General features: G+C 34.3%; 1 protein-coding gene across 1 annotated transcript in view; it reads right to left on the bottom strand.

The window, feature by feature from the left end:
• Positions 1–14,568, bottom strand: part of LOC140749689 (uncharacterized) — a 69,668-nt gene extending 55,100 nt beyond the window's left edge. Inside the window, exon 1 of the mRNA XM_073082810.1 lies at positions 13,884–14,568. Coding sequence (XP_072938911.1) covers positions 13,884–14,072 — 189 coding nt within the window. The 5' untranslated portion in view covers positions 14,073–14,568. The remainder of the gene's footprint in view (positions 1–13,883) is intronic.
• Between the last annotated feature and the right edge of the window lie 256 nt (positions 14,569–14,824).

The raw sequence follows: 14,824 nt of genomic DNA on the forward strand, positions 1-14,824 counted from the left end.
CCCTCTTACTAGACTGCTATCTTCAATATTCCGTACCATTCTGCATCAAAGCGTATCTTAATGACATTCAAACAGACTACCAGATACAAACATTACGAAAGCCGGTAAACACATGTGCATAAAGTAGCGAAATTATTAGTTCATAAACATAATATGCTAATGAAGCGACTTTATCGAGACCTACTTTATCGTAAGCCTTTATTGATACACCTACGATACGAAATCAAAAGTTAAGTGAAAAGGTACCGTAGTTGAAGGGCAACACACCTATCTGCCTGATGGGGATTGATTATTAAATAAGTGTAAATATAAACGCTTTTTGCACTCATCCATTCCCTGTATCGTGGGTGCCATGAACATACACAGATATGAAGATATAAGCACCCAGACCCAGAAGAGATACCTAAATTAATCATTTAGATATCTGTCTGGCCGGGAATCGAATCCGGAACCCTTTACGCGTCAGAACGGTATGGTGACCGCTTCGCCACGCCTCGTCTTAACAAAATACTCAAAATTTTACTCCTAAAACCATTGACGCAGTCTGATACACAAACATCTTATTAATAACGCTTTCTTCACTATATATTGTACATTTATTGCTCACTATAGGTAGCTAATTTGTATTTATGTTCATAGTTTTTAACAAATAATAGTGTCAAAATAGAAACTTCTTTCGAAAAAGTAGATCTTTCGGAAGTTCGACTGTGGCTGTGACACCTGTTTCCTCTTTACATTCGCAACCCACGCTTATGTCTTATGTCCAACATAGGAACGTTGGTGATCGAAAAAAACTGTGGATATTTATCGATGCTTGTTATTTCTTCCACTTTTCCCAGAAAGAAGAAAGCTAAGGCTTTCTTACACGAATTTTCTAAATTACAGTAATATTTATTAATTTATTATTTGAAGGGTGTGATAAGGGTGGCATACTTTTCCGACGCTCCCTAGCGTAGTCCTTACGGGTAGCGGCGCATCTATGGCTGACCTCAGGTAGGATATCTAATCCTATCTGAGGTTGATTACAGATGTCCATGGGCGGCAGTAGCCACTTACCATTAGGTGGACTGCATGCTCGTCTGCTACTCCTATATCACAAAAATCACACTGAGTATGTTTATCCTTATACCTTACAACTACCCGAAGTTGTGGGTACTAGAAAATAATCAACAGATTATTTTCCTTTACTTATTTTCATCGGTTATAGTCAGTTAGTGTGGTAAGACCCTAAGAATAATATGTGTACAATTTTAGCACCTTGACGACAATTTCCTTGTAATCAACAGAACTGTCTATATTACGAAGTAAACAAATTGTTAGCTGGACATTGTTTCCTTATTAAGTATGTTCAATACCGATAGTCAAAGAAATATAAGGCAATGTTTACAAAGTCTAACTAATGACATTATGTTGGTGCACCTAGGTATATAATATGCTTATATAATTAAATAATTTTAAAATAATTCAGGTACATTGCTGTAAAATTGAAATATATTTTTTTACGAAGCGGCTCGATAGATTGTTACCACTTATCACTATGTGACGAAAATCTGACTCTAAAGATAAAATCTTAACAGTCATAATGACACAAATATTCAAAATGACAACGTTTTTAATCAATTATAGTATTAATGAACACGGAACTGTATTTAGATGTTGTTAAGATACGTACATACAAAACGTAATTTATGGATTAAATTTGAAAAAATTAACAATACTTCATCAAGGTGTTGCTGCGACTAGGCTAACGAGGTACCAAAGGCGCAAACAAACAATATAAATCTAACGCTGATTAAATTCAAATCGCGCGAACTAAATATTCATTGGTTACCTCTCGCGTAGCACCATCCATATGAATAATAAGGACCAGACACTTGCACCGCTTCTGGGCGCATCTCGCATAACGCCTCCCAGTTTTGAAAGCTCGCCTCATAAACATGCGATGATTCCTTATTGTATTATGCTAATATTGACTTGTTTATCGTTAGCAGGCTATGAATCCTGGTGTTGAATACTACACTTCAGGATATTTTTAGCTCCAAGAGATAAGGAAAGTACAAACTCTTGTAACATACATTTATAGCATACCTTAAGACACGAGGCTTATGTTATGCATTTGAGCAAGTTTCTTAACGATCAGTTATGACTTACAAAACATAAAATAAAACAATTTAAAGTAGAACCAACTGATAATAATCTGAGAGGCAATACTTTTTGGTTGGATGTTTTAGGTAAAAATATTTTGTGGCAAAATCGCAATCACAAGCATTACTGCTGCTTCGATGAAGCTATATAGTGAAAAAAGCGTTCCTTTAATAAAAAATCTTATTTAATTATACTTACCACCTCCTTTATTTTTCAAAGACCCTAACTATTAGCTTTATCAATGTGTACAATTGTATCGGAAAGGCGTTTAGCTTGAAGAGTTCCCTTTACTTCACTCCTCTACTACTCAGCTAGCGTACACAGGAACGATTCTGCAGTAAAATCATTTCTAATCACACAAAAACCGCTTCACAGATTCATAAAGCAAAGTCAAAACAACAATGAACTCGTAGTTCAACAACTAAAAACATCGACAATGAGATACAACGCTTCCTACAAATCACAAAACAATATGCTCCTGTAAAAACTTTCTGACTCAAGTTCAGCGGCCACTGTGGAAAAACTGTGACGCAATATCAGGTGAAACACCTAATTATCTCATAACGAATGAATGGACTTTCGCTTTTGTGTTTGAACAATGAACTAAACTCTCTTCTAGTGCGGTAATATATTCAGTTTTTACACGGTATTGTGTGTTAGGTTTATGCTCTGTGTCAGTTTACTTGTATCTGCTACGGGGTTTAAATTAGAATTATACACGTATGCAAATATACTGTATTATCCAAAACATATTCATTATCATATCTCCAAAACTAATGCATAGATATTACATGTATATCGTATATGGAACCTTATGGTATATTTTAATTTATACCTTTTATTTCTAATATTGCATAGTCTTTCCCCTTTATGAATATTTACTACACATTGTTACTACACTATTAAAACTGTATTATTTTTAGCACCGATTTTTTTTTTAATTTTTTGGCTTCATTGGTGGCTTTCCATTAAGTGTTCTAGTGTTCCATTTAAGATATTCCAACTATTTTCACACTATCACTGAACCCTTGAAACGTTTCAAAATCATTATATGTTTTTCATTTCTTAATGGTAGTCAATAACATCATTTCTTTTTTACAGTACTTAATTGAAAAAGGTTGAATAATTACTTTAGTTAATAAATCACAGAGCTTAAAATCATAAGTCACCGCTACAAATATGCAAATGACCGTAACCAAAATGATGGGTTCAAACTGATAGCTACAGTTTACTAATATAAACATCGTCCACAGAATCTCATTAGAAATTCATATTCATATTATAATTAAAGGCGTTCATATACCTCCTCTAGTAATTACTGCCATACAGTTAATTGATGAATCACGAACGTTCAAAAGTGATTTGTTTGAGCCGTACCTACTCTTTGATTATGAATAATTCCAAATATGTAATTGTTGCATCGCGAATAGACAATTTATAAGCGATAAAGTTGAGTGTTTATCAAAATTTATTGCAAGTATTATATAAAAATCATATACTTATCAGTTTTACTGATTACGCACGTATGTAAATAACAAACGACACCAATTATAATCGTTGATTTATTATTTTTTTAGATATAAAAGGATAAAATGCCATTTGAATAATCTGCTTTGATCTACACTTATTAATTCCACAGTATTGTTAAACACTGCTTTGTTTTATTTTATAAGGTGTGGTGAGGGAGAGACACTTAATCAAGACGTTATAACATAGCCCTCAAAGGTAACAAGGCCACTGTGATCGACGTTATGTAGGAGTCCATTGAATGATCCTAGGGTTGATTACACATACAGATACAGTCCATTCGTGGCAGAGGCATATCGCGGTGTAAGAGTCAGATCAGATCAGAGTCTGTAAAATTGACAGAATGTAGATACGTTTTCTACATTTTGTCAATTTTACAGGAGAGCAAAAATAGTGTGAAAATTCGCCACTTCAAACTTTACCAGATCATTAATAGAGATAATATACAGTATTTGAAATAAAAATATTGTATATAGCGTTACGTCGTTTTGCCATTTCATAAAAGACTACATTGTGGACCGTTTTGTGAAAAAGAAACCAATTTTTGATTTTTTGTACATACGTTCATCTGACTCTTACACCGCGATATATCATCATATAGACTGCAAACTCACTTGGTGCTTCCTTAATAAATTGAAAGTTAAACTGCTACTAACTACGTTTAAGAAACGTAATCGTTACTCGCTAGCAATGAAACAAGTCGCATACATGCCAATAGTTTATTTATTAGCTGTTTGAATTATGCATGGAAATTCGACCCTTAAATAATAGGAAATGCAGCTGATAACGATATACAATCATTGTAAATCTTGTGTTATTTATAAAGAAGCGTGAAATCTCGAGAAATGAGGTATTTTAAAATTGGTAAAATAAATGAAAGATCATTCAATAATGAAAGTACGTAAAATTTAATTGGCCTAAATATAATCTCAGTGAAAATTATTATTAATTTTATTATTTAACTATGTACGTCTTTTAATACTGACTTTTTCGTACCTAACAGCCCTTATATAAGTGCAGATACGAGTATATGTACACCAATAATGTGACTCCGTAAATTGATAGTATGAAATTAAGTACCCATTGAAGTTTTAATCTAAATAGTAATAAAGCATGGTTAGCTATAATTGTTTAAGGCTCCTTTCATACTAATCAAATCGCAGCTAAGACCTAACCATGTCTTTATACGCCATAAAATTTAGCGGTTGATTACAAGGGGATCAAATAATACTCAGTAAAATTTCTATAGAAATTCATTTATTTTATAACAGCGTGCATATACTCGTATGACCAAAACAAAACCTAATGGTCAATTATTAATAATAATTGAAAACCTATCTATATATATTTCTCATTTCCTTGATATTTCTTAAGGTAATGTTAAGTTTGGTTATAGAGTCATTATGGAAATTATTTTCCGGTCATATACGTAGATGATATTTTACCAAAGGTTTCTATATTCTAATCTTTCATTCTTCCTGAGGTTGGCCACAAACGCTACAGCTATTGACTAAGGTAGAATACCTCATGTACGTGTGTTCCTTACTACATTCTACAAACTAGAACACAGCAGTGTAGTGTACACCGCTGGGTTATAAATCTTAAATAGAAGTAGCGATAGTGCGTCTTGAGTCGAAACACGAAAAATATCTTTTTTTTTTAGTTTTGTATCATCAAACGATTTTCAATTTAACTTTATTTTATAAAATGTAAATTAGGCGGCATCCACACTCTTCCACTAAAATGAAGGACAGTTTCAAGCTAGAGATGGCTATGGCTGTGGTTCGTCGTCGGATTGACCATAGTGGCGCTACCTTCTCTAAGATACCCTTTAAAACATTGAAACATTCGTATCAAAATCTTCACTTCAATTCATACTCGTATATATTGAGTCACCTCTCATCACAGGCGGCGAGTGTCATCGCACCATAATTACTTCATTTTTGTCTCAGCACGCTCCACGCACTGCTCCGTCGTTCACACGTTTTCTTGCTTTGTCTCAACCAAACAAAGAAGCCATGAACACCGTAATTTCCTAAAACATTTTGATTATTTAATTCGCGTAGTGTGCGCCATTTTGAGTCGCGGTTATGACGAAATTGTCGTGCTTTCTAGACTTTCTTTGGTGTGAATTACGTTTAATTTTTGTAATTTGATGATGTTTTTTGGCGAAAAGCTAGTTACTGTACATTTGAACTGAAACATTACTTATGTTTTCTTGATGAGCGTACAAGTAATTACTTATCTCTACCGTCCATGGTTATTACCAGTGGATGTGTATCAATATTAAACATCGGAAATGTTACGTGAACTAGCAGGTAATACAACGGGCCTATTTTCATTCTCCTAAAATTACATTTACCTTTAAATTAAGCTATTTATTCCAGACAGCGCGTCAATGTAGTTATGTTGAACCCAATAAAACGACACACACCAAATGCAATACAATAATTTTATTCTTAGTGACTCATAACGTGCTCTCGGCTTAGAACTCAATCTGAGGCTTTGAAATCGATAGAGAGTGTTGTGTTATAAATGGGTGTTGTCAAAATATCCCGAACAATCGTAATTAGGCTCTTGTACGGAACAAAGCGGCGGTCGTAATGAACGGCGCGTGCGTTGAAACCCACAAAAAGCTACTAGTTAGTATGGTGTAAGTTATAGGAATATCTCCGCTGAATTCTAACTGAGGAGTATAAAACATTAACAATCTCTAATATTTTGATGAAATGACACGTACCTAACAATAAATGTCTGAGGATTCAATGTTATATTTTACAAATTCTGAATGCCAATAATATGAAATAATTTAACTTATTGCCATTATTTTTGTAATATTCAAGGAAATAGCCTTATTTCGTACATAGTAAGTTAGGCAATAAAATAGCGATTACTATCACATATAATATAAAGAGTTTAACTTTTCTCTCCGTTTAGAGTCCTATTCTGGGTGTACAATTGTACATATCTCATAGTCGAAAGTAGAATGTGTTTATTATAGTCGACCGTAGTCGGACCGTAGTCGGACCATCATAGTCGAAAGTAGAATGGGTTTATTTTTATTATAATAAAGTAAGTAGTAAGTAAGGAGTTTGACATGATTTGTGTTTAAAACGCTTGTGGCTTTTGATTGCTCAAATGAAGAAAAATATTTTAGATTTTACGACAAAAACCAAGCATGTGACCACTGCATAACATTGTGTCTTAAATCTAACAATTAATTCCTCCACCGCCTATCACTTAGCGACGCACAGTGGCGGGCTCAATGAACGGTTAACGAAGTGAAATTAATTACGAATACAATATTATGAACACAAATACCAGTTGTAAGGTGCACTTGTCTAATGAAATTTACAATTTGATGATCCGCGAACTCTCACGAGTTGTATCATTGTGGAGTTTCTCTTGTACTCATAAAGTATAATGTGGTATACATTTTAATTACACTATGTTATACAATTGTAGATTACCATTTATTATGAGTTAATCTTATTCCATTTATCGTTTGAAGAAGGTAAAAACACCCCAACTTATTGCTTAAGGTTGTACCTATGTATGATCAGCCTCATATTTGACTACTTTTATTGTGTAATAAGTTATAGACGCCAAAGAATGGCAATGATCACTTAACGTCAGTAGGCATCTGCAGTGTCAAGCACTACTCTCTGCTTTGAAGACGTCACGAGGTAGAGTCGTTTCAATTAAGCCCTTAGGAGGATAATTGATCTTAGAAGGTTAGCTCCAAGTATGTTTTTTATACTGTAGGAGTAGCAGACGAACTTGCAGTCCATCTGATGGTAAGTAGCTACTGCCGACCATAGACATCAGTAATCAATCCCAGACAGGATTGAATATTCTTACATGAGATCGACCTCAGATGCGCCGCTACCCCTTAAGACTAAACTGGAACGCCTCTAATAAGGTTGGTGATCACTTTATATTTACAGGTATTTTTTCTTATATATGAGAGAGATATGATAGTTAATACTTAGTGGGTAGCTATTAGCCCTAGTGATTTTTAGCAGGAAACACAGTAGGTACAAATCAATAAGCTCCTTAAATAAACTTAGTAGCATATTATTAGTGGTATTTCATGATATTATGGTGGTATCATGTTATCATGGTATGGTCATTTGTCGGAACTATTTTCAATGAAAGGTGGTTATAAAAATTTAGAGCGTAATCGCTTTTTCTAGTTACGTGAATACATGCGCCCTTTGTGAAAGGTGCGTTCCACTTGTGTTTTTGGCCAAGTTGTTTGGTTACAATCCGTCGAATAATGATGTATTAATAGTTTACGACTAATTGGATTTCTTTGACCTTAGCGTAAATTTATCACTGCTTTAATGTAAAATGGTACTAATTTTATAGCTGGACATTATCATAGTCTTTAGACAATTTATCAATAAAATTATTAAAATTTTATATATGTATTAGTTATTTAAATAGGCAATACGTATATAATTTAATAGACAATATCAATTATTTAGTTATGTAAATTCATTGTCTATGAAATGCAAGTATTTGGTAGAAAAACCATCAAATCAGCCAAGTAAAAGATGGTGTACAAGAATAACAGAACGATCGATTAGTTTCGAATTTTAATAATCTGCTTATGTAACTCAGACATAAATGAAATTGATAATTAAAAGATGTGCGCATTTATGGACGTCATACGTGTAAACATCAGATAGTAATATGAATTAACTCAGCAAACAAATAATTTAATAACCGTTTTAACATTAACATTATACCCATTGATGAAAAATTTCATTCACTAAGTGGTCAAGATATGCGCTCGCGCATTGCGATCTTCCTTTTTATACAACTCCCAGCACTTTGCTTTGCTTACGCCGAACCAGTTCAAACCGGTGAAAGTCCGCATTTGTGCATACGATAACACCTGAACTAACGCTGGTTAACTTCCGGTTAAGTAACGCCTGAGGTGTTATTTTTATATATTTTTGGATAATAATTTATCCACGCCATCCACGCAGACATTTTGAAATGCGGTTCCGATTCAGTTTATGGCTTGTAAGCCTAATCTCAAGATGTTAATTAAAACGAAATTTTAATATTGTGTACCTATTTTCATATTTTGGCTATACAAAAAAACTTGGCTATACAAATAAAATACAATATTGTCTAATTTAATTGATTCTTCATAACATTATTTCGTAAGAATTATTTATATTTATTTATCTTGATATGTCTATTTGTTTTTTAAGCTTGTTCTTTATATCAAATGTTTAATAATATTTCTCCATCTTCAGGATCAAAAGCCATTTTTTTGTAAATGAATACCTACTTAACATACATTTTCCTTAATCATTACTCGTGACTCAATCAAGAAACTTTATTGTACAAGACAAATAGAGAAAATCAATTCACTTCAACACAGACTTCACAAAACAGATCAAAGTCCTTAGAAACTGCAATCTTATTGAACAATCATGCGGTTGTGGCCGATACAGTTTTTGTATGATTATTTGTAAAAACCCTCATCTAGTTGGCAACCGAAGGCGTACGTGAGGGAGCGAGTATTGATTCTAACTGGACTCACTTGCGGTTGGGCAGAGATTAGTTATTATTATTGTTTGTATCGCTTTATTCGAGGGCGTAACGAATGGTGCATAGCGGATCATGCCATTTTCTGGATATTGTTTTTTTAAGTATATATTGTTTATCGAAACAGGAAAATGGTAATCCTAATTCATTACTGAGCACAGGTCTCCTCTTAGAGTGAAAATGGTTTAGATATCCTCAAAAAGCTTAAAAACCCCTTAGTCAAATTGTATTTATTTCTATAAATAACAGGTGCCTAAAAATTTTAAAGTTATTTTTTTGAATTGTTGCAATGAACATGAATTTATACACCTAGATCAATCTTATTAAAATTCTGGTTCTAGAATAATTAATGCAAATGACACTAAAATTATACCGATAATGGATTAAATGGCTGTTACAATTTGAACTGTGTCAACCTGTCAAATATAAAATATCGAAGGAGTATAGTATATAACATTATAACTAATGCTGCGGGTAGATTCCTGAGGTTTTATACCTAGAGCATCAAATCGCAATAAATATTGACGTACACTAATCCGATCTCATTTCTATTCAACATTATTGCCTCCAGCCTGCTTCTGAAAGCTAATCAATAACTTCGCAAGGACATAACTTAGTCGCAACAAAGCATGCTATACTAAATCAAAACGGCGTACCGTAATAAACAAGCGCGGAAATACTAAATCGATACAAAATATTAGCGTTTCTAGAGAAAGGTGGGTTTTGTAACTTGTAGATGAACGATGAGCAATGGGTTGCCGTCACTTCGACATGGCATCGGGGCGACAGCAGTACGACATCAGTACCCTTAGTATGAGCTTTTACGTGTTTCAAAAATATCTGTTTTTGTTTTTGTTTACATATTTCCCATATTATTCCAATCAGTTACAATCTGCTTGGGGCGCTGATTGGAAATGTATGGGCATATACGTAAGCAATTACCAAAAAAAACATTTAAACTCATACTAAGGGTACAGTTCAACCTCAGTACGATTATAATGTGAGGATAGCGGTCAAATTAGCAACAATTCGTGTCTCTTGAAATGTTTTAATTCGTTGTTATGGGGATTTGGAAAAACGGGGCATTTTATTTAAAGAAACCCCTAGAAAATCTGCTTAACAAGCATAGGTAACATAACTGAATGATTTTTTTTTATGATGATTATTTTGTTGTATAGATTCCAACAAAATCGCCAGTTATAAAACATAAATAAAATTCAATTCAAAAGTTACGTGAGTCAAAATAAATTTCAACTATATACTGTAATATGAGGGTGAAGGGTATGGTCAGAAAATATAGGTTTGGCAGCAATTGGTTTGGCGTAGGTACGCAGCAGTGTCGTTTGTCTAAATATTTTGTGGTAAAGCACATTACATGCAGGAAGCGTTTTAACTTACTCCTCATCGTACCTCTTACCGAATTTCTGTAGGAATCCGATTCAATTTAGATTAGATTACTGGTTGGTTAACATTATGACATGGCTCTTCAAGAAGGGTGCAAAAAGAGCAAAACGGGCGATGTATTAGCGACTCCACTGTTGCAAATGGCCATAGGCGACAGGGACTGCTTTCCATCAGGTAGCCCGTCTGCCTTATCGTTAGGTATTTTTATAAAATAGGAGTAGCAGATGAGCATACAGTCCACCTGATGGTAAGTGGCTACTGCCGCCCGTGGACATCTGTAATCAACCCCAGATAGGATTAGATATTCCTACCTGAGGTCGGCCACAGATACGCCGCTACCCCTGAGGACTAAGCTGGAACGATTCGGAAAAGTCTGTCTCCCTTACCACACCCTTCAAACCGGAACACAGCAGCGCCTAACACTGCTGTTATTAGGTAGAAATAGGTGTAGCGGTGGTGCCGCTGGAGTCGAACCACACAGGGTGTTACCACCTTTAAAAATTATTATATTAATATTATTATTTTACTAATTACATTACATACTTAAAAACTACTACTATGGTATTACAAATCAAATGTCAACTACATTTACGACAGATTAGGTATCGTGCTTTACTATTAGTTAATTTGTATGCAAAATTGTAATGTGACCAAGAACAGAACCGGATTAAAGGGTAACGGGAAGTAACTCTGATCGCGTACTAATTGAATTACAGTTTTAATGAGTATTCGCGATCTTAAAATTATACATGTAGATAACTATTTTATTAATGTTAAAATATTATGTTTGTTAGAAATTAATATGTTTACGTCTAAGGAAACCTTGTGAGGAAGTCTATACTGCAGACAATTATTTCAAAAAATGATTACAAAGTCTATCAATTGGAACTAGGCTTTGAGTGGAAACCCTTGAAATTGTGGGACAGAACTGACTGAATGGACGTTAGTGGAGATAAAGCGAGAGTAAGTAAAGCAGATATATGATTATTTCTAGCCTTAAGAAATCCTTACGTTTTGGTGGAAGAGTGTGGATAATTGCTTACTTAGGTACATATGAGACAAACACCTTAGTCTTTTGCGGCGACAACGCACCTGAGATCGACTTTAGATAGAACCCTGTTTGATATGAGGTTGATTACCCACGTGTTTATTACTTTAATCGTATAAAGAAACACAACCAAAATGCGGACCATGAATATGAGGTATGTAGCGTTGTGTGGATATCTAAATGTATCATGGAACAGAAACAGTTACAATAAGGACTTCAACGTGGCTTTTTATTGTATATTAATTATGTATTGAATCTGGAATATAGGATTTCAGTCCTATCAGATGTCGACTATGCTTAAGTACCCCTTTATCGTTTACTTTCAAATCAATTAACTACATCTATATTTTTTATCTCAATCCTTAGGTAAGAAGCATACACAAATATTTCATCAATCAATCATAATTATATCCACTTTTTTCAAAATAACGATGGTATATTCCACTGTAAAATATAAGTATGATAATATTTCTAGATATGATAATAGTATAATCGTTGTCATAAACACCTAACTTTGCAATAATAATCTATATCGCTCGTATCGGTATCAATGTCAAAAACAGATAGTTAATTAGGTATCTCATAAAGTATTTTATCGCGTAGGTATTAAAATAATAACTCACGTAGGTATTTGCAGTAAGGATAAATAGATCACATGATAAGGCATTTATCAGTGTAATCGCACTCCATTTTATCATTTCTATAAAATTTAAAAGCGATTTTATTTTAAAGAATTATTATTTCATAAATTTACATAATTATTCGCAAGTGTGAGTAATAGTAGTAAGGACTTCATACTCTGACTTTGGAGTCTGAGGTTCGAATCCGAGATACTTTTACATTTTCGCATGATAAAGTTAGCCATGTAGAATATAACGTGTGTAAGTCTACACGTCTGCGATTCTTTAATAAAATGGGACGACCAATGCACACTTGACAAGGAGCTTTGAGCTGAGCTCGACTTCATCGTTGTCGGGCTGGCAGTCGGACAAAAATGGGTCCATGACGATAAAAGCTCATGAAAATTTACTAATACCGCCCGAGTTACCCTTATACTTAGGATAAATAACGTCATAGATCTACGAGATCGACATCGACATACGTTATGCGACATTTAATTCAATATTGTTTTTGCTACTTAGTCTATACTAGCTTTTACCCTAAAATATATATATTTTTTAAAACATTACAAAAAACGCACTTATGACGCAGTTTTCTAATCTTAAAGTTTTCTCAACATGTGAAAATTGACACTTAAATTAATGACGTAAAGAAACCACGCATAAATGCTAGTTTAATTAAATTGGTCCGAAAAAAACTAAAAAACCGAAGCCGTTTTGACATAATATATTTTATAATGAGATTAGGTAGCCTCGTTTGAAATCGATAAGATAATAATCATAAAATGACGTACGTAATCAATCAAGATTGTATACTTCATTTTAAAATATAATAAAAGTTTTATTTGTATTTATTGTAACATTCGGCGTGAAATGTGACGAAATCACATCATTCAATTTTTAAGTTGTCGCAAGTCCCTTTTAAAATTTTAATTATGAGTAATAAATCAAATTACGATAAAAGTAACTGACGTAAATGCAACAAAATGATAAAATGCGCTACAGAGCACTCATTTTGCACAATGTTTGAACATATAGATTTTTATTGATAATTAAGATACAGTTGTATCATCATAACAAACACAATAAAATTTTATTGACACATAAAATAACATGTTTGCAAAATTTATTTAGTCAAAATATCATAATTCATTACATTATGAGGTAGAATTCGTTTATTATGAAAAGGTGAACACTGAACTAGATGGATTATTTATTACAACGAATATATTTTTTTAATTTTTCTGTAGATAAATTACGCCTGAAAAATGGTATTTCATATAATACTTAAGTTACTTTGCAATAACAAAGTTACATTATTTTACATGATCTAGATTATTGATTACTTAGAATACGTACCATATCTATTTAACATGGTTCAGATCACTAAGGAATCAGGAGAACAACTCATATGAAGAGTAAACACCTACCCTATGTCTTTGACAGCAGCTATATTAATAATAGGTATAAGGTAAAAATAGAGACTTTAGTGCCGTTGCAATAATGTAGAATCACGAAGATATCTACCGCCTTAGAGACTAGGTACATAAGGAAATAAATAAGCTACTTACATCATGATCAGGCACGTAGGAGTAAACGTGTAGCTTGTCGATTCTGATGGTACCCTGGAAAGGGTAGAGCAGCGCACCTCTCTGCAGCTCCGTTGAGGTCCAAACGCTGACGGATGCTTCACGCCCCCTCGCTCCCCCTGGTCTTAAAGCTAAGCTCAACTCTTGAGGGATTAAAACTAGTGTCTCCATTGTCAATTCACTGGCACATAACGTTCCGTTACTAATAAACTATAGGTTCGTATTCGTAAGTCCTAAATCTAAATCAACGTGTCATAAATGAGTAATCTCCGGGAATGCGACCGGTCTCGTCCATCACTGTTAATGAGGACAAATAAATGATTGGAAATAAAAAGAAAATGTTCGGTCTTTCCGATTATCGGCCGACGATGTCGCCAACAAAATATCAGTCGTGTGATCGATCGCCCGGTGAAACGTCTGGCCGTATTAATCACTGCGCGCGCGCTGTCTTTTGTAATAACATCGGATTGTTCACTCGTTTGTTTTCAGATAACGTCTATGAACTGTCACAGGTTAAGCGCCCGTTAAAAAAATCCGGGATAAAAATGCAAGTTCGTTCAACCCTCCAATATTGTTCGATTAAGCACAATACTTGGGGCGGGTGGTATACGGGAGCGCAGGATGCGCGCGCGCTCTTCTCTGAACGTGCACTGAAGGAAGCGCTAACATTGACCTTAGCCACGGCCGTGATCGCGTTTACAGTTCATTTTTTGTTCGATAAAAAGGAGAGGAGTAAAGCCCTACAAGCCGTATCGACTTATGGGCAGAGAAAACTGAGTCTTATTGGGACGATAATAAAGCGAGGTGGGCAGTGAGTTAAGTTTGTAAGACGTGGAGTAAGGTGCTCCCCTCCAAAGGCGGCACCTGCCTGCGCGTGCGCCGCCTCAGATCGCCGCTGCGCCGCGTGGTGCAAACACCTGATT

The sequence above is a fragment of the Epargyreus clarus genome, unplaced genomic scaffold (assembly GCF_041222505.1).
Source record: "Epargyreus clarus isolate Ecla_fem2 unplaced genomic scaffold, WU_Ecla_fem_2.2 ptg000018l, whole genome shotgun sequence".
Classification (NCBI taxonomy): domain Eukaryota; kingdom Metazoa; phylum Arthropoda; class Insecta; order Lepidoptera; family Hesperiidae; genus Epargyreus; species Epargyreus clarus.